A 19,802-nucleotide genomic window follows, 5' to 3' on the forward strand; every position below is an offset into this window, starting at 1 on the left:
AAAGTTGTTGACAGCAAATTAGAAATGCACAAGTTTTCAAGTAAATATTTCCATTATTTTCAAGCAGATTTAGCAAATTTACTTGCAAGATTTATGACCATGGATGACACATGGCTCCATCACTTTCAGCCAGAGACAAATAAACAGTACAAGCATGGTTCTTTTTCTTCTGCCACTTCAAAGAAAACCATGTTTATTTCTTCTGCTGGCAAGGTGATGGAATCAAGTTTTTTTTTGTGATGCTGACGGAGTGTTGCTAGTGGGTTACCTTCAGAAAGGCCAGGAAGTCAGAGGGACATATTACAAAGACCTTGTGAAACATTTGCATGAAAATATCAAAGAAAAACACCAAGGAAAACTCGGCAAAGGAGTCTTGTTCCACCAGGACAGCAGGCCTGCTCACAAGTTTATCATTACTGTGGCTGAATTCCACGAGTGCAGCTTTGAAATCATGAATCATCCCCCATCCCAAATTCACCAAATCTAGCACTATCAGACTTTCACCTAATTCCTAATTTGAAAAAAAAATATGTGGCTGGCATCCATTTCCCAATCATTGCTGCAATGGATACATTCCTGGAGCCCAGGAGAAAACTTTCTTCACAGCTGGCATCAGTGTATTGCAGCATTGGTAGCCAAAGTGTATTGACTCCAATCCAAATGTTGAAAATTAATATGTTTCCCATGGATATTTTCTGTAGAGGTATATCAGCTTAATGTCTGAGTTTGCAGATGATATGAAGGTTGGTTGGGTTGTTAATGACAGTAAGGACAGTATGCTACTGCAACAGGATCCTGAAAAGTTGAGCAGATGAGTTGAGAGGTGGCAAATGAAGTTTAATTTTGACAAATGCAAAGTGCTGCATATGAGTAGCAGTAACCCCAGAGTAACATAACAACTTTGTGATACTACACTCAGGGTAGTGGAGAATGAAAAAGACCTGGGGGTAATTGTGCAGTCAGATACGAAGTTTTCTAAGCAGTGCAAAAAGGCTGCAAGAGCAGCTTGGATCTTGTCAATGTGATATATAGGAATTTTGCTAGCAGGGATAAGGAGGTGATTATCCCCTTGTATAGGGCAATGGTCAGATCACACCTTGAGTACTGCATACAGGTCTGGAGGACTTATTTTAGGAAAGATGTAGAGCTGCTGGAACGAGTACAGAGAAGGGCAATGAGATTAGTGAGCGGAACAAAGGGTTGCTGTTACCAAGAAAAGCTTAATTTCTGCAAGTTGCAGAGTCTGGAGATGAGGCACCTGCAAGGTGATCTGATTGAGGTGTATAATTCCTTGAATGGTTTGAGCAAGCTCAGCGCTGATGGGATTCTTCCTCTTGCTCAGATTCTGCACCTGAGGGGGCATAAATTCAAATTGAGGAAAGACAGTTGTAGAATCGATGTGCAGAAATTTGCATTTAGCCAGCAGATGGTTGATTGCTGGAACAAACTTCCATCTGTCGTTGTGGAAGTTGACAGCTTAAATAAATTCAAGGCTGAATTTACTTTTTGCAATCCCCATACACCTGCATCAGCAGGGAGCTGGTGCGGGTGTAAGGGGGATTGCAACACTTCTCGCCCTAACTCACAGACACATGTCTCTTTGCAACCTATGGGGGGTAAGGTGTAGCCATGGTAGCCTCGGGAAGAGCACAGACAAGCCAATAGAGGGCCAAGGATTGCAATAATCATGGGAACTGTGTACTCAAAATGAGCTAACAACATGGGTGGAAGGAAAGCAAGAGACTCTGGGTTCTCACACCAACAGAGGTGCTTAGAGGGGTTTTATTGCTGCAGTGGAGACGGATACAGAGAGGATTTCGTGGGACGATTACCGAAAAAGGTAATGTTAGAGAGAAAATGGGCATTTTTGGTGACTCTGATGCTGTGACGTAGGGTGAGATAACCACATGGGCTGGAAATGGGTAACTTTTTCCTTTTATGGCAAGGAACAGGGATTCTTCTCTGGAAAGAGGGGTAAAAAAAAAATGCAATGTATATAAAAGGTTTGAGGAGGCACGAGAGAGAGAGAGAGAGAGAGAGAGAGAGAGAGAGAGAGAGAGAGAAGTGGTGGAGAAGTGCCTTTTGTTGCATAGAGGTAAAAACTGAGAGAACATCTCAGGGTCCAGAGAAGACAATGCCCTGGTGTTTCCACTGGAGGGAAGGAAGCTCAATAACCTGCTCTAGAAGAAAGATACTTAGCCTGGTAAGCAAACTGTTTCTTTTGTGTGAACTAATATGACTGAAACAGAATAATTAGATTGAATCAAATGCTTCCTTCTTGAAAACCTTAAATCTTTGTTAATTTAACAATGAATGGAAATAACTCTCATTGTTTGGGTTTCACAGAAGGCATTCAGCAAAGTAATGTTAGGACAAGGAATTAGAGGGAGTGAGAATAATCACAGTAGGATAGATGTAAGATATTTAAATATAATGGAAACATGTAATGGAAGGTGAAAGACACCAAAAGTATTTTGCTTAATGTTTTCTGTTACCCAAAAATCTGCTTAATGTTAGTGTTGTTTTGTGAACATTGTAATTTTATTAGCTAATAGTATTATGCTGAACAACAAAGCTAGGGAACGAATGGTTCCAGAGATGTTCCTTGCACTGCTTCTATTGGAATGAGCAGAAGCCTGAAAAACAAGATGCCGGATATTTCAGAGACTGCCGGGAGTCATTGCGGTACAAGTAAACACATAGGTTGTGTTAGGGTAGCTAAGAATAGAAATAGGTGCATGTATACTTGCGTGTACACCAATGCTAGGAGATTAGTAAATAAATTTGATGACTTTGAGGTATTGCTCAAAACATCAAAGGCAGATATTGTTGGGATATCAGAGACGTGGTGTCACACAGATATAAGGAATGCAGAACTGGAATTTGGGGAGTACAACGTCTACAGAAAGGATAGACTGGATAGGAAGGGAGGAGGGATTATGCTATTAATTAAGAAATACATAAAATCCAAGGAAGTGAAGCCAGTGGACATCGCTGGACAGTGCAGTGTCGAGTCAGTTTGGTGTGACATAAGCATTGGGAGATCAAAATTGAGAGTAGGAGTGTGCTATAGGCCTAATGACTCTGATGAGTATAATAAGAAACTGTACAGGGAAATAGAGTGGGCCAGTAAATCAGAGAGTCTTATAATGGGAGATTTTAATTTGTCAGATATTGACTGGAATTTGGGGCTGGTCACTCACACACTAGCAAGGCTTTTGTGGATTTATTGGATGATTGTTTTCTACATCAGCATGTTCGGGAGGCAACTAGAGGGAGGAATACTCTTGATTTGATTATCAGCAGTGATTCTTCATGCATTAAGAATCTGCAGATAAATGAACCACTAGGTGGCAGTGATCACAGTGTGCTGAAGTGGGATTTACTCAAAGAGGTAACTACCATCAGGGGTAAAGGGAAGGGTTATTGCTTTCGCAAAGGCGACTATGATGGACTGAGACAGTATTTAAATTCTATACAGTGGGACCAACTGATGATGTTACCAACAACAAATGCAAAATAGGAAGCATTCAAAGAACTCATCTTGGAAGCTACTAGGCTTTACATACCAACTAAGAAATATTGTTCAAGGTTTAGGCCTAAATGGATGTCAGATGAACTGATGAGGCATATGGCAGAGAAGAAACATGCATGGGATACATACAAATTAACACATGACACAGAAGCCTATGATAGATACAAGTTGATCTGTAACCAAGTTACAAAGGAGGTTAGGCAGGCGAAGGCAGATTACGAGAAATCTTTGGCAAGGGATGCAAAGAAAAGCAGCAAAGAGTTCTTTACTTATGTAAACTCTAGAAGGAAGGGGATGAATCAGATTGGTCCACTTGATATCGATGGGTCAACTGTTGATGATCCTGCTCAGGTAGCTAACAAACTAAATGAATATTTTGCATCGACATTCACACATGAGGAGTTATTTAGCGAGGGGAAAGCCAGAGGTGTATTCAACTCTAGCAGTAAGCTAGAGAATCTTGTAATAACTGAGAGTAAAGTGGAGGAGAAATTGTTGAAGATAAACACAAGAAAGGCACCCGAGGTGGATGGGATCTATCCAGTTATATTAAAGGAGGCAGCAAAGGAAGTAAGCAAACCCTTAACCATAATTATGAGAGCTTCCTTGGACCCAGGGGAGGTACCCACAGACTGGAGATGTGCAAATGTGACCCCAATTCACAAAGGATGATCAAAGGCAGACACAAGTAATTATAGACCTGTGAGTTTAACTTCTGTTCCAGGAAAATTAATGGAGGCACCAGTTAAAGAAGCACTGCAGGATCATTTAGACAAGACTTTAGCTATAGCTCGGACACAGCATGGTTTTGTTAAGGGGAAGTCATGCCTGACCAATTTGATTGGATACTATGATGCAGTCACAAAGGAACTGGATGCAGGGAATAACTTTGATATTATATACTTGGATCTTAGAAAGGCTTTTGATACTATTGCACATGGAAGACTGCTGCACAAATTGGAGCAGTGTGGCATTGGAGGCAAATTGCTGCTGTTGATAAAGGGGTGGCTGAGGGGGAGAAGACAGAGAGTGGTAATCAATGGACACTGCTCGTCGTGGACTAATGTTATTAGTGGAGTCCCTCAGGGTTCAGTGTTGGGCCCATTATTGTTTTCTGTATTCATAAATGATATTGAGGAGGGTATATCAAGCATAATGTCGAAGTTTGCAGACGATACAAAGGTAGGCAGGGTTGTCAAGGACACTACTGACACTATGCTGCTGCAACAGGATCTGGAAAGATTGAGCAGATGGGCTGAGAGGTGGCAAATGAAGTTTAACATTGACAAATGTAAAGTACTACACATGGGAAACAGCAACCCCAGAGCGACGTATCAACTCTGTGGTACTACACTGACAGTGGTAGAGAATGAAAGGGACCGAGGGGTGGTTGTGCAGGCAGATATGAAGTTCTCTGAGCAGTGCAGATGGGCTGCAAGAGTAGCTCATGGTGTATTGTCAATGATATATAGGAATTTTTCTATCAGGGATAAGGAGGTGATTATTCCCTTGTATAAGGCAATGGTCAGGCCACACCTAGAGTACTGTATACAGGTCTGGAGGCCTCATTTCAAGAAGGATGTAGAGCTGCTGGAACGAGTACAGAGAAGGGCAACAAGATTAGTGAATGGATCAAAGGGGTGCTCTTACGAAGAAAGGCTTAAGTTTTGCAAATTACAGTGTCTGGAGACTAGGCACCAGCGAGGTGATCTGATAGAGGTGTATAAGGCCTTGAATGGTTTGAGCATGCTCAATGCTGATGGGATTCTTCCTCTCACTCAGAATAATCACCTGAGAGGGCATAAATTCAAATTGAGGAAAGACAGATGTAGGATAGACGTGCGGAAATTTGCCTTTAGCCAGCGGGTGGTTGGTTGGTGGAACAGACTTCCATCCCTTGTCGTGGACGTTGATAGCCTAAATAGGTTTAAGGCTCAGCTGGACAGGTATTTTGAATGAACAGAGGGTTGAAGTGGAATTGTTTTTTTTTTTTTTTTTTTTTTTTTGGCTGATGCTGCATAAGCTTGCTTTCTTGCATCAAATGCCTCTACTAATGTTAATGGTTATCTAATGAACTAATGAGACTCGTAATAGAGAAGAAAAATGCATGGGATGCATATAAATTATCAAGCGACTCAGAAGCCTATGGCAGATACAAGCTAGTCTAATCAGGTGACAAAGGAGGTTAGGCAGGCAAAGGCAGATTGCGAGAAATCCTTGGCAAAAGATGCTAAGAAAAACAGCAAGGATTTCTTTACTTATATAAACTCTAAAAGGAAGGGGATGAATCTGATTGGTCCACTTGACATCGATGGTTCAACTGTTGATGATACTGCTCAGATAGCAAACCAACTGAATGAGTATTTTGCATCTACATTCACACATGAGGAATTATTAAGGTTTGAAAATGGCAGAAGGTTATCAAATTGTAGCAGGATACTTAATGATTTTGGAATAACTGAAAGCAAAGTGGAGGAGAAATTGTTGAAGTTAAACATAAGAAAAGCACCTGGGGTGGATGGGATCTATCCAGTTATATTAAAGGAGGTGGCAAAGCAACTAAGCAAACCCTTAGCCATAATTATGAGAGCGTCCTTGGACTCGGGAGGTTCCCACAGACTGGAGACGTGCAAATGTATCCCCCAATTCACAAAGGGGAATCGAAGGGTGACACGAGTAATTACAGACCAGTTAGTTTAACTTCTGTTCCGGGTAAAATAATGGAGTCACTGGTTAAAGATGCATTTCAGGATCATCTAGACAAGACTGCAGCAATAATTCAGACACAGCATGGTTTTGTTAAGGGAAAGTCTTGTCTGACAAATTTGATAGGATATTATGATGTGGTTACAAAGGAACTGGATGCAAAAAAATAATAATTTTGATATCATATATTTGAATTTCAGGAAAGCTTTTGACACTGTTGCGCATGGAAGACTATTGTACAAATTGGAGCAAAATGGTATTAAGGGCAAGTTGCTACAATGGATAAAAGGATGGTTAAGTGGGAGAAGATAGAGGGTGGTAATCAATGGGTGCTGCTCTTCGTGGACTAATGTTATTAGTGGAGTCCCACAGGGTTCGGTGTTAGGTCCACTGTTTTGTATATTTATCAATGATATTGATGAAGGTATATCAGGCTTAATGTCAAAGTTTGCAGATGATACAAAGGTTGGCATGGTTGTTAATGACAGTAATGGCAGTGTGCTACTGCAACAGGATGTAGATAATTTGGGCAGATAGGCTAAGAAGTGGCAACTGAATTTTAACCTTGACAAATGCAAAGTACTGCATATGGGTAGAAGTAACCCCAGAGAAACGTACCAACTGTGTGGTACTACACTTAAGGTGGTAGAAAATGAAAAAGACCTGGGAGTAATTGTGCAGTCAAATATGAAGTTTTCTGAGCAATGCAGACGGGCTGCCAGAGCAGGTCATGGGGTTTTGTCAATGATATATAGGAATTTTGCTAGCAGGGAAAAGGAGGTGATTATCCCTCTGTATAAGGGAATGGTCAGGTCACGCCTTGAGTACTGCGTACAGGTCTGGAGGCCTCATTTTAGGAAGGATGTAGATTTACTTGAGCGTGTACAGAGAAGGGCAACAAGATTGGTGAGGGGAACGAAGGGATCCTCTTACCAAGAGAGGCTTAAGTTCTGTAAATTGCAGTGGCTGGAGACTAGGCACCTGCACGGTGATCTGACTGAGGTATATAAGGCCTTGAATGGGTTGAGCACGCCGAATTCTGATGGGATCCTTCCACTTGTTCAGATTACGAACCTAAGGGGGCATAAATTCAAATTAAGAAAAGACAGATGTAGAATAGATGTGCTGAAATTTGCCTTTAGCCAGCGTGTGGTTAATTGCTGGAACAAACTTCCATCTGTCGTTGTGGAAGTTGATAGGTTGAATAAATTTAAGGAGGAACTGGATGGGCATTTGGAGGGAATGGTGTGATTTTTTTATTGGCTGATGCTGCATGAGCTCATACACTTGCTTTCTTGGATCACATGCTACTACTACTATGTTAGAATATAGACTACTGTAAAGTCATTCAACAATACAATATTATAACCATAAATATATTCTTGCTGTTATTACTGGCATAAACCAGGAAGCAACATATATCTTTAGTTCTACATTAATAACCAGATATGATGAAAGTGTACTGTATACATGTTTTTTTTCATTTAATAAATGTTATGTGTTATTGAATTTTATGTCTCTCTCACTCTGAGTCAATACTCTCATCTACACCATAAGAAACAATTAGAAATAAAAAAAGGGTTATGCAGGGTTGAGTAACCTAAAATGATTACTCAATTTAAAACACAACGCAATCTAAAGCTGCAGCGATCAGGTGTCGAGAAACCATTGGTTGCGAGAGCTTAGATTTTGTCCTAACTAGATGAACACCTTACGCAATACAGATACCATAGACACAAAAGCCAAAAAGGAACTAACACAAACCCTTAGCCATAATTATGAAAGCTTCCTTGGACTCAGAGGAGGTCACCATGGACTGGAGATGTGCAAATGTGTCCCCAGCTCACAAAGGCGGGATAAAACGGTGACACGGGTAATTACAGACCTGTTAGTCTAACTTCTGTTCCAGTGGAAAATAATGGAGTCACTGGTTAAGTAAGTGATGCAGGATCATCTAGACAAGACTGCAGTTATAGTTCAGACACAACATGGGTTTGTTAAGGGAAATAATGTTTGCCTTGTCTGACAAATATGATTGGATACTATGATGTGGTCACAAAGGAACTGGAGGCATAGAATAATTTTGATATCATATACTTGGATACTAGGAAGGCTTTTGATACTGTTGCACATGGAAGACTACTGCACAAATTGGAGCAGTATGGTGTTAAGGGCAAGTTTCTACAATGGAAAAAAGGATGGTTGAGTGGGAGAAGACAGAGAGTGGTTATCAATGGACACTGCTCTTCATGGACTAATGTTATTTGTAGAGTCCCCCAGGGTTCGGTGTTAGGCCCATTGTTGTTTTCGGTATTTATCAATGATGAAGGTATATCTGGTAAACTAATGTGCAAGTTTGTAGATGATATGAAGTTTGGCAGGGTTGTTAATGACAGTACGCTACTGCAACAGGATCTGGAAAAGTTGAGCAGATGGGACGAGAGGTGGCAACTGAAGTTTAACATTGACAGATGTAAAGTACTGCATATGGGTAACAGTAACCCCAGAGCAATATATCAACTGGGTGGTACTACACTCAGAGTAGTGGAGAATGAAAAAGACCTGGGGGTAATTGTGCAGTCAGATATGAATTTTTTGAGCAGTGCAAAAAGGCTGCAAGAGTAGCTCATGTGTGTGTGTCAATGATATACAGGTATTTTGCTTGCAGGAATAAAGGGGTGATTGTCCTGTTGTATAAGGCAATGGTCAGGCCACAGCTTGAATGCTAAATACAGGTCCGAAAGCCTCATTTTAGGAAAGATGTAGAGCTGCTGGAACAAGTACACTGATGAATGATGTTTAATTGTGATTATGAGTGATAACTTAATCTGTAGAAGTCAAAGAGAAATAATCCTTCAAAACTGTTCAAATGGATACAGAAAACTGATTGCTCAATGCTAATGGGATTCATCCTCTTGCTCAGATTACTCACCTGAGAGGACATAAATTCAAATTGAGGAAAGACAATTGTAGAATAGATGTGCAGAAATTTGCCTTTAGCCAGCAGGTGGTTGATAGTTGGAACAAACTTCCATCTGTTGTAGTGGAGGTCAGCATCATAAATAAGTTTAAGGTAGAACTAGACAAACATTTAGAGTGAATGGATGGCTGAAATGGGAAGTGTTTTTTTTTTTTTTTTTTTTTGCTAATGCTTATTTTATGTGAAAACTTCCTTGGCTTGGACAAAGTTAAAGGGGTTTCATTTGAAAACAATCCCAACACATTTAACATTTTAAAGCATTTATTTTTTTTCAACAGTTTCATGAATTTGAGGTTGCAATACATGTTAAATAGGTAATTTATTTATAATGGGTTTGTGATAGCTAAAATATAATTCATACACTTTAGATTGTAAAGAGTGTAAATGTCTTTGAAACACAGCATCAATTATAGTTCCATGATTAGTAGTCGATACAGATCTAGAAGTTTACCGAATTGTCTGATCATCACAAGTAGATCTCTTTTACATTGTATCCAGTAATAAGTTGAATTAGGAATCGATTTCAGAAATGTCAAATTGTTTTCAATGCAGTTATTGATGTATTCTTGAGATTGTATGTTCTCTGGTGAGCTTAGTGTCTTTTCCAATGTGTTTAACAGCAACCGTTAACAAATCTCAAGTTCTTTATTTCATTATTTTCATGTTCATATAAAGAAGGTGATAAGGCGTCACTCCATGCCGATCTGGATGACGAAGTTCACTCGATGCAATCTTAAACGGTGTAACTTTTAAATTATCTGTAAACTCTCGATACTGACTAAAGTAAATGCTAGGAAAGAACAATTCTTGGGATTATTCATCAAAAAGCAAACTTTGTGGAACATTTCATTCACCAGGAGTTATTCGTAAATATTTGTCATCGCTCCACAAAAGAATTTATTGTTGCGTGACTAAACTTTCTTCAATAGGATAGCTTCACTCATTTCATCACATGTAGGAGCATCATTGTGTTCTATGTTTTCATCGAAGAATGCTTCATCAATCTCAATATCTGTACAGACGATACAGTGGAGTCGTAAGTATATATTTTTACCAAACCCTTACATCTCTTTTACAAACAAAGCCCTTTAAATAACTCGATTTATGTATCTTTTTATGTTTGGTATGTTTTTTTAACGCAATAATTGTCATTGATTCTCCAAGGCAAATGATTGACCATCGAATTAATATTTACAGGAACATTTATAATTTGGCCCAAAATTCCATATTGGCCGAAACCATGTCTTAGTCTTCTAAATTGCACGAATGGTATACAAGGAGAAATGAGTCACTTGGGTGCTAAATCCAATCGAGGCAGATGAGGTGGAATAGCAGAATAAACGAAACCATTGCTCTTTGAAAATGTTGGAATGGAATCATTTTTGAGAGATGCTCAACAAGTATTACAAGCCTTCGTAGTCGTTACATCTGCATTTGGAAATTCCAGGAGAAGAAACGGGTAACTTCCTGGCGTGCACAATTTTACATCATTTTTATACCATAATTGATCGCAGATATCACAAACAGCTCCAAATGTATTTTTCCGAAATTGCTATTCAGATTCTTTATAGGAGTTATGGTAATGTTCGACGTTCTTGTAAATGATTTCATTAGTATTAGCACTAATGCATCATATGCCTAGTTGAGGCATATGATGCAAGAAAGCAACCTTAAATATCATCATTGAAAAAAAAAACCTTTCCCATTTCACCCATCCAGTCATTCCAAATGTTTGTCTAGTTCAGCCTTAAATTTATTTAAGCTATCGACTTCCACGACAACAGATGGACATCTGTTGCAGCAATCAACTACCCACTGGCTAAAGGCAAACTTCTGCACATCTATTCTACAACTGCCTTTCCTCAATTTGAATCTATGCCCCCTCAAGTTCGTAATATGAGCAAGCAGAAATATCCCATCAGCGTTGAGCCTGTCCAAACCATTCAAGCCCTTATACACCTCAATCAGATCACCTCACAGGTGCCTAGTCTCCAGATGCTGAAACTTGCAGAACTTAAACCTCTGTTGGTAAGAGCACCCCATTGTTCCTCTCACCAATCTTGTTGCCCTTGTCTGTACTCATTCTAGCAACTCTACATCCTTCCTAGAATGAGGCTTCCAGACTTGTACACAGTACTGAAGGTGTGGCTTGACCATTGCCTTATACAAAGGTATAATCACCTCCTTGTCTCTGCTGGCAAAATTCCTATATATCATTGACAAAACTCCATGACTTGCTCTGGTCATGGAGTTTTGTAACTTTATATCTGTCTGTACAATTACCCCAAGGTCTTTTTCATTCTCCACCTCCCTGAGTGTAATACCACCCAGTTGGTACATTTCTCTGCTACGTTACTGCTACCCATATGCACTACTTTGCATTTGTCAACGTTAAACTTCAGTTTCCACTTCTCAGCCCATCTGCCTAACTTTTCTAGATCCTGTTGCAGTAGAATACTGTCATTAACAACCCTGCCAACGTCTGCAAACTTGGACATGAAGCCTGATATACTTCGATATCATTCATAAATGCACAAAACAACAATGGGCCCACCACCGAACCCTGGGTACTCCACTAACAACATTAGTCCATGTAGAGCAGTGTCCATTCTCCACTGTCCATTATTACCACTCTCTGCCCTCTCCCACTTAACCACCCCTTTATCCATTGCAGAACTTGGCCTTAATGCCATAAGGCGCCTCCGTAGCCAGGTGGGAAGGAGCAGCAGTGCGTAGCACACGCTTCTTGATTAGACTGGGGTTCGAGCCCGTCACCACCAAATACGGAGGATGCGGAAAGGTCAGGGAATGACCACCGCATATCCCGGAGCAATATGGCCTTAGTTGCTAATGCTCCTAAAAAAAAAAAACCTTAATGCCATACCGCTCCAATTTGTAAAGCAGTCTTCCATGTGCAACAGTATCTAAAGATTTCCTGAAATCCTGAAATTCGATATCGTATCAAGTATATGATATCGAAATTATTTTTTGCAGCCAGTTCCTTTGTGGCCACACCACAGTATCCAATCAAATTGGTCAGACCAGACTTCCCTTTAACAAACCCATGCTGTGCCTGAACTATTACTGCAGTCTTGTCTAGGTGATCCTGCATCACTTCTTTAACCAGTGACTCCATTATTTTCCATGGAACAGAAGTTAGACTAACAGGTCTGTAATTATTTGTGTCACCCTTTGAACCCCCTTGGGAATATATTTGCACATCTCCAGTCCATGGAGGCCTCCCCTGGATCTAAGGATGTTCTCATAATTATGGCTAAGGGTTTGCTAATTTCCCTTGCTGCCTCCTTCAATATAACTGGATAGATTCCATCTGCCCCAGGTGCCTTTTTTATGTTTAACTTCAACAATTTCTCCTCCACTTTGTTCTCTATTATTACAAAATCATTTAGCTCCCTGTTAGAGTTTAGTAAACTTCTGTCCTCCCCTTCCTTACAGAATTCCTTGTGTAAATATAGATGCAAATACTCATTCGGTTTGTTAACTATCAGAGCAGGATCATCAATAGTCGAACCACCAACATCAAGTGGTCCAATCTGATTCACTCCTTCCTTCTAGAGTTTACATAATTAAAGAAGTCTTTGTTGTTTCCCTTTGCATCCTTTGCCAAGGATTTCTTGTAATCAGCCTTCACTTGCCTAACCCCCTTTGTGACTTGATTATAGACTAGCTTATATCTGCCAGAGGCTTCTGTGTAACCTGATAATTTATGTGTATCCCACACATTCTTCTCTGCCACAAGCCTCATTAGTTCATCTGACATCCATTTAGGTCTAAATCTTGAATAGTATTTCTTAGTTGCTATAAAAAGCCTAGTAGCTTCCAAGATTAATTCCTTAAAGGCTTCCCATTTAGAATTTGCTGTTGTTAACGTTATCAGTTGATCCCGCTGTATAGAATTTAAACTGTCTGAGACCACTGTAGTTACCTTTGCGAAAACAAAACCCTTCCCTTTACCCTTGATGGTAGTTACATCTTTAAGTAAATCCCACATCAGTACACTGTGATCACTGTCACCGAGTGGCTCCTCAGGTAATTTACTTGAACTCAAATCTTCTGAATCAAAATCTTCAGGAAGTTCTTGAATATAGTTACGTGATGTCAATGGTCTAGCTTCTTGATGAGAAGTTAATGTAGAAGGTTGATGTTGATCAAAATCTCGAGAAGCAGATTTTTATTAAACTCCACATTTTTTTTTGTTCACATATTCTTTTGTCAATGTGGGAAGCTTCTTTGGTGGCTTTGAAGCTTTTATTCTTGCATACTTCTCTCAATTTGGCTCAGCTGGAGTTTTAGCCATCTTCGAAATACTTTTATAGGTATGTTTACAATTCAATAGTTAGCGAAATCCATTTGTAGATTAGTATGATGTCATACTAATCTACAAATTTGCTGGAACAAACTTCCATCTGTCGTGGAAGTTGATAGGTTGAATAAATTTAAGGAGGAACTGGACAGGCATTTGGAGGAAATGGTGTGATTTTTTTTTTTTTTTTTGGCTGATGCTGCATAAGCTCATAAACTTGCTTTCTTGCATCACATGCCACTACTACTACTACTATAACCAAAAACTACTGTAAGAAGTTTTTGTTTGTTGAAGCAATTGTTTTATTGTTGTGTTCTTGAATCAAAACTATAAAAATTAAATGGTTTGATCGAAACTTACTTACTTATGCTACTTAGAAAGTTGATGTTGATCAAAATCTTGAGAAGCAGATTTTATTAAAGTCTGCATTTTTTTCGTTCTCCATGTTTTTGAACTTGTTCCTTTTCAATACAAGAGGCTTCTTCAGTGGCTTCAAAGCTTTCATTCTTGCATAATATTACTACCCACTGCTTACTCTACTAAATCAACATTAGTGACTGAGTTAGCGTTATACAGGAAGTGACATCATTTCCATATCTTAGTATGAACTTACTCTACTGAATCAACTACTTACCCTACTGAATCAATGTCAGTGACTGGGTTAGCATCATTAATGCCATTTAGGAAGTGATGTCATTTAAAATCCAACAGCCACCTAATAGGAAGTAACATCATCAATTGCTTAATTTACATTAAAAAAATTTCATTACCGATCAATTGCTTCGTTTCCGTTACCATAAGAAAATTTCTTTACCAATCGATTTTACTCTAGTGCCACCATAGATGTTTTTACATCAGAAATGCATGGTACTTCTTAGGAGTGACCATGGGACCAAAAAAAATGAGCATTATAATAGCAGCTTATATTGTTTTTCACATTTATTGCTTATTTTGAGATTTATTATCATACCAGTTATCATATCTATATGATATGATAACTGGTATCCACTGGATCTCCACTGAATATCAAAAAAACAATTTTATATTAATAGCACTGTATGTGTGTGCATGCATGCACATGTGTGAATGCACGTGTGAGTGTGTGGCTATAAAGATAATATGAAATAGTATTATCACAAACAATGCTAAGTAAGTCATTTCTTTTAGGGTCCCCCAGGAGAGAAAGGAGAAAAGGGTGAGAGAGGACATAGAGGATTAAAAGTAAGTTATTTTAAAAGGAGCCATTGAATAATTGTTATGCTATACTCTCAAAAATATTTTTTATTTGTGTGCTGCAGAGGCCATTGTCTTAAAGAGATTTCATTGTCAGAGGTTATATCGTTCATTTCTTGTTGTATGCTACTGTAGTTCATTTGAACCTTCCCAAATCATCTGAAGCTGATGTAGTCAAAAGATGGAAGGAGGATAATACAACAAGAAAATACCATAAGTGAAGAACACCCTGGACAAGGAATGATGATCTCAAAGATAGTTACATCATTCCATTTGTCGCTGCAAACCACAAAGTCACAGGTTCAGTCGTGAATATTACATTCATTAATATTTCCAAAACCTTTAGCTGTATTCTAGAGTTAACAAGTCCAGTGTATGAAAACCAAAAGCAGAGATGTCTGTTGAAATAGTACATTGCACATCCTTTTAATGCCAATTTCTGTTTTCAAATCACACATCCTCCATGACAGTATGCAGAGCATCTCAGAAAGATGTACCCACATTCTAAAATATTTAAGCACATATTTATTAATCAAAAAATTTTTTGCCTTTGATTAGTATGTTTTTTTTTTTCTTTTAAAAGATGGCATTAGTTGTTAAAACAAAAATGAAATAGCACCCATAATACAAAATGTAAACCAGCAGTTCTCAGACTTTTTTGTCAGTGGGCCAATATCGATGAAAATGCGACAATAGAAAATGTGGGTGGGCCGTATATCAGGTTAATGCTGCGATATCATTACCATCCTCACATGAAAGAATGATTAGAAAGAGAAGGGTTTGCATGTGCATCTTGTTATCACGACTGTAATAGTTGGAATTTTCACAGTTCCTATCGATAACTAATTATTTTCTGCAAACCAGTCCCCACATTAGTATATGTCCAGTTTCTTCCGTTTTTCTCCACACTTGGAATCAGTCATCAAAAATTTTACTACTAACTTCTTCAACAGAAAATGTTTGTGAAAGTTGTACACATTTCATATTTACTGGTTTCCACTGTAGTTAGTAAATAGTTAGTAGTTTCCATTGTAGTTAGTAAGTCTATAAAAGACAAAGATTTTCTTCACATTTTTATATAACATCATAAAATTGGCCATGGGTCACATGCAAAAAGCTCACAGGCTGCACTTTATGAATCCCTGATGTAAACAAACAGTAAAAAGCAATTTTAAAATGGTATTGGAATTCCAAGAAGGAGTGTAAAGTTCAAAAATAGTGGAGGATGAATAATAAAAGGATATTTTCTAGAATTACATTTGCCACATTCAAGCTTAACTTTTCTACCAATTCATTTTCTATGATCATACAGTCCTTGACATCTGGGCCAGTAGTACTCTCAAAGAATGCTTACATATATAATACTGAGGCTAAAAATTATTAGGATTGCTATAGTGTCATCACTGGTATTACAAAGCTATCCAGTATTGGACCACTATGGTTCATTTCTTCCTTCTAATATTCACATTTGCAAAAATTTCTTTGTTACTTCCCTTCAACCTCTTTTCCAATGTTTTCTTTAACAAATTCGCAAAAAAAAAAAAAGTACATGGGATGAATAAAAATTACAGGCTGACCGTGATTAATTTGTCCCACGAGCGCATCGCGCAAAACGGAAATGCATTAATCGAATATAATAATCAATAGGAAAAATTATAATTGGTCCTTGACCTTCAGGAATGTCCATAAAGAATTTTAAAAAATACCTTTTAAATAACTTTTTAACTGTATACCATGTAAAAGATAATGAAAATTATTATGGAATTAAATGTTTATTGCATAAAACAGCGGTTCCCAAACTGTACACCATGGAATATTTTAAATTTTCGAGGGAAACACAGCAATACTCGACATTTGTCGGACACCGCATGAACTATTAGCTCCAGGTAGTTCGCAGTTTCAAAATTTCAATACTCGACATTTGTCGGACACCGCATGAACTATTAGCTCCAGGTAGTTCGCAGTTTCAAAATTTCATATTAAGTTGTTTGGACTTAATTACTTAATAAACGGAACTGTTAGGTATTTCTTTTGGTCTAGGTGCGGCGTGAAAAAATTACTGAAACGCTAAGGGCGCTGTGAACCGAGAAAGTTTGGGAACCTCTGACATAAAATACACAATGAAGAAACAATTTGTTACGGAAACATTTGAACAGAGTCGACTTTCTCTTTTCCTCAATCAATTTCCAATAGCGAACAATAATCTTCTCTGGACCCTGGCGAAATAAATATCGCAGAGAACCCCAAACCTTTTGTTTGAGGTTCTCTACGATACGAAAGATTTCATCTAGTTCTTTTACTGTTATCTCCTTCGCAGTAACATTTTCATCTAGCTCATTTAAAAATTAAAATTTTTAAATGCAAGTCTGCATTGACTTTATTAGCGGGAGATAAACAAGTAAAACGTCTTCTTCCAATGGTTGATGGAACACACTGAGGCGGCGGGCAGCAGGCAAGCATTTGTTTATTTCCCATCTGACGTGCAGTAAGCTTAATGTGCGATTCAAATCTTTTTCAATAATCACATAAAAAAAAAGAAAGAAAGATCACATTAATTGGAAATTTGCATCGTGTAAAGTGAAAAGTGGTATAATTTTTTCAAATAGCTGTAACTGAAAATAGCTTTAATTGAACTCGCATTATGCAAGGCCTGGCTGCATTAAAGAAAAAACCTTTCTTCTTACTCCCTGAGTAATTTTGCCACATTATTTTGTGCTGGTAGTTTTTAGTATCTTTTGATAATTTTTATTCATCCCGTGCACTTTTTTTTTTTCTTATGATCATTTTAGCTCTAACATTTTTAAAATAAAAATAAAAAAATATTTTCTAGAATTACTTCTTCAAACAAAAAATTACAACTTTTCCCATTACTCTTGATAACTGTTCTCTTTAGATATGGCTCACGTCAGCACATTGTGATCACTATCTGCTAATGGTTCCTTTATGGAAAAGTTTTTGATCATTTGAAATTCTTCATCAGTCAATCTTTGAATTCATTCTAATGAATTCAAATATTGTTGTGAAATATATATTGTTTGAATCCAATATTATTCTCCTCTGTGGTAACTCTAACACATTGATATAAGAAGCAGTCGTCTAATTGACATGCTGCTGTAAGTCACTGTCCCCCAAGATAATGGGGGTCAATGATAACTGTTCTCTTTAGATATGGCTTAATGCATTTATATTTATATCTAAAGCTGCCACACTCAACTAACTCAGCACAATTGCAAAGAAACTCGAAAACTTGATGGCCAATGAGGACTTCTGCAACTTAATGAGAATGGCCAATGACAAGCAAAGGATTCTACTCATACATGTAATTTGGAATCAACCGATTCAGATATTCTTGACAGACCCAGCTGGTTGCAGAAAAATGTTTATGATTCGCCTCTTGATGGAAATATACAACCACTTCAGTAATACAGACAGGTACTGTAACGCCTACATTACATGTGCTTCAACTAGTAAGGCTGAAGTGCATGTAATGAAATGATCTTGGATGTGCTAAGAGCTGGTTTATGCCAGCTCTGAGCACATCCAAGATCACTGCCCTCAAGATATCCATTTGTCTGGTTTCCAAAAGGTTTCTGCCACAGGTGGCAATAGTTAGCCCAAAGCCACCTAAGTGGTATGCCTCAAATCTAAACATTTTTCTGCCGCCAGCTGGTTTATGCCAGCTCTGAGCACATCCAAGATCACCTCCCATGATCCTTTGCACGATCTCCTCTACCGACTAAATTTTTCTTTGTTATGAAATGGAAATGATGTCATTTCCGTGTAGGGAAATTGTGAGAAATTGATTTTACTACAGTCCGAAATTTAATATGTGCCGCCAAAGATGAATACAGACAATAAATTTTAAATATTATCTTGTTTGGTTATTTTATCCTTTGTATATAAACAAATAAAAAATATAAGTTCATAAATTTTAAATATTATCTTGTTTGGTTATTTTATCCTTTGTATATAAACAAATAAAAAATATAAGTTCATAACTTTAATGCATTGAGAACTAACTAAACGTAGTTTGCTTTTTAGATAATGGACAAATCTGAATGTTGTGATCCCATAAGATATGCAGAAGTAAGGTTTAATGCCCACAGAAATCTACTGATTCAAATGAGTGGAGGGTGAGAGTACTGAAGAATGATTCATCATTTCTGATAACAAATCCCTCCCTTTCAATTATCCTACTTGTTTCATCCCTTCCCAATGTAATGGAGAATCCCATCAACTGCTAACCTCTTACACTGTCTTGAAATATTCCTTTTGATTAATGATTATTGCTGTGAATTCTCTAAGTGCCAATCCTCTTGTGATATCTTGGCTTATATTACTTATCCCTAGACAAATTCCATGGAAAAGTTTGGAGAAACACCAGTAGATATCCTTGGTATTTCTAAAGTTTTTGATCATGTTGTCATAAAGTTCTTCTGAACAAGCTTCCATTCTTCTTGTCTTTTACAATTCTGTATTGAGTAGCTTTTCTCTATAACTACCCACTGCGTGCGTGCGTGCGTGCGTGCGTGCGTGCGTGTGTGTGTGTGTGATCATTAGGGTTGGGAATTTTTTGCAATAAAAATTACATCCATGGGAATTTCACAGGACAAAATTCCTGCATCTTTCAGGTTCCCAAACGTTAAAAATCTAACATATCATATTCTGTCAGCAAAGCAGTAATAGCTGGATCTGTGTAAGAAGAAGAAGAAAAAACACGTAAATTAATTTTCTTTATTTATGTTCATTTCATACTTTACATATCAGAGAGCAAAGATGAATTTTGATAGAGCATATTGAAGTACAAAATGAAGCAATCTTCATTTTGTACTTTGCTGATCATTTTGAAAGATGGTACTGTATTTCGAAAAGATTGCTTCCCATCCGTGCTGTTTGCTTTCTACCTACAGAACTCTGCACATTTCTTGTAACAGGCTGGAAAATCAGAAGATGATTAATTTAATTCCTTCAAAATTTGTATATAGATATATAACTTCAGCAGTATTCAGCTTTTAAGTAGTTAT

The 19,802-nt window shown here is 38.0% G+C and overlaps 1 protein-coding gene across 1 annotated transcript in view; it reads left to right on the forward strand.

Moving 5' to 3' along the window:
* The window catches only part of LOC150089465 (uncharacterized), a 1,372,165-nt gene that overhangs the window by 1,190,586 nt on the left and 161,777 nt on the right, over nt 1-19,802 (forward strand). The window contains exon 55 of the mRNA XM_090389992.1: nt 14,713-14,766. Coding sequence (XP_090246118.1) covers nt 14,713-14,766 — 54 coding nt within the window. The remainder of the gene's footprint in view (nt 1-14,712; nt 14,767-19,802) is intronic.

Source organism: Mastigoproctus giganteus, chromosome 2 (genome assembly GCF_048544385.1).
Source record: "Mastigoproctus giganteus isolate SK-2022 chromosome 2, ASM4854438v1, whole genome shotgun sequence".
Taxonomy (NCBI): domain Eukaryota; kingdom Metazoa; phylum Arthropoda; class Arachnida; order Uropygi; family Thelyphonidae; genus Mastigoproctus; species Mastigoproctus giganteus.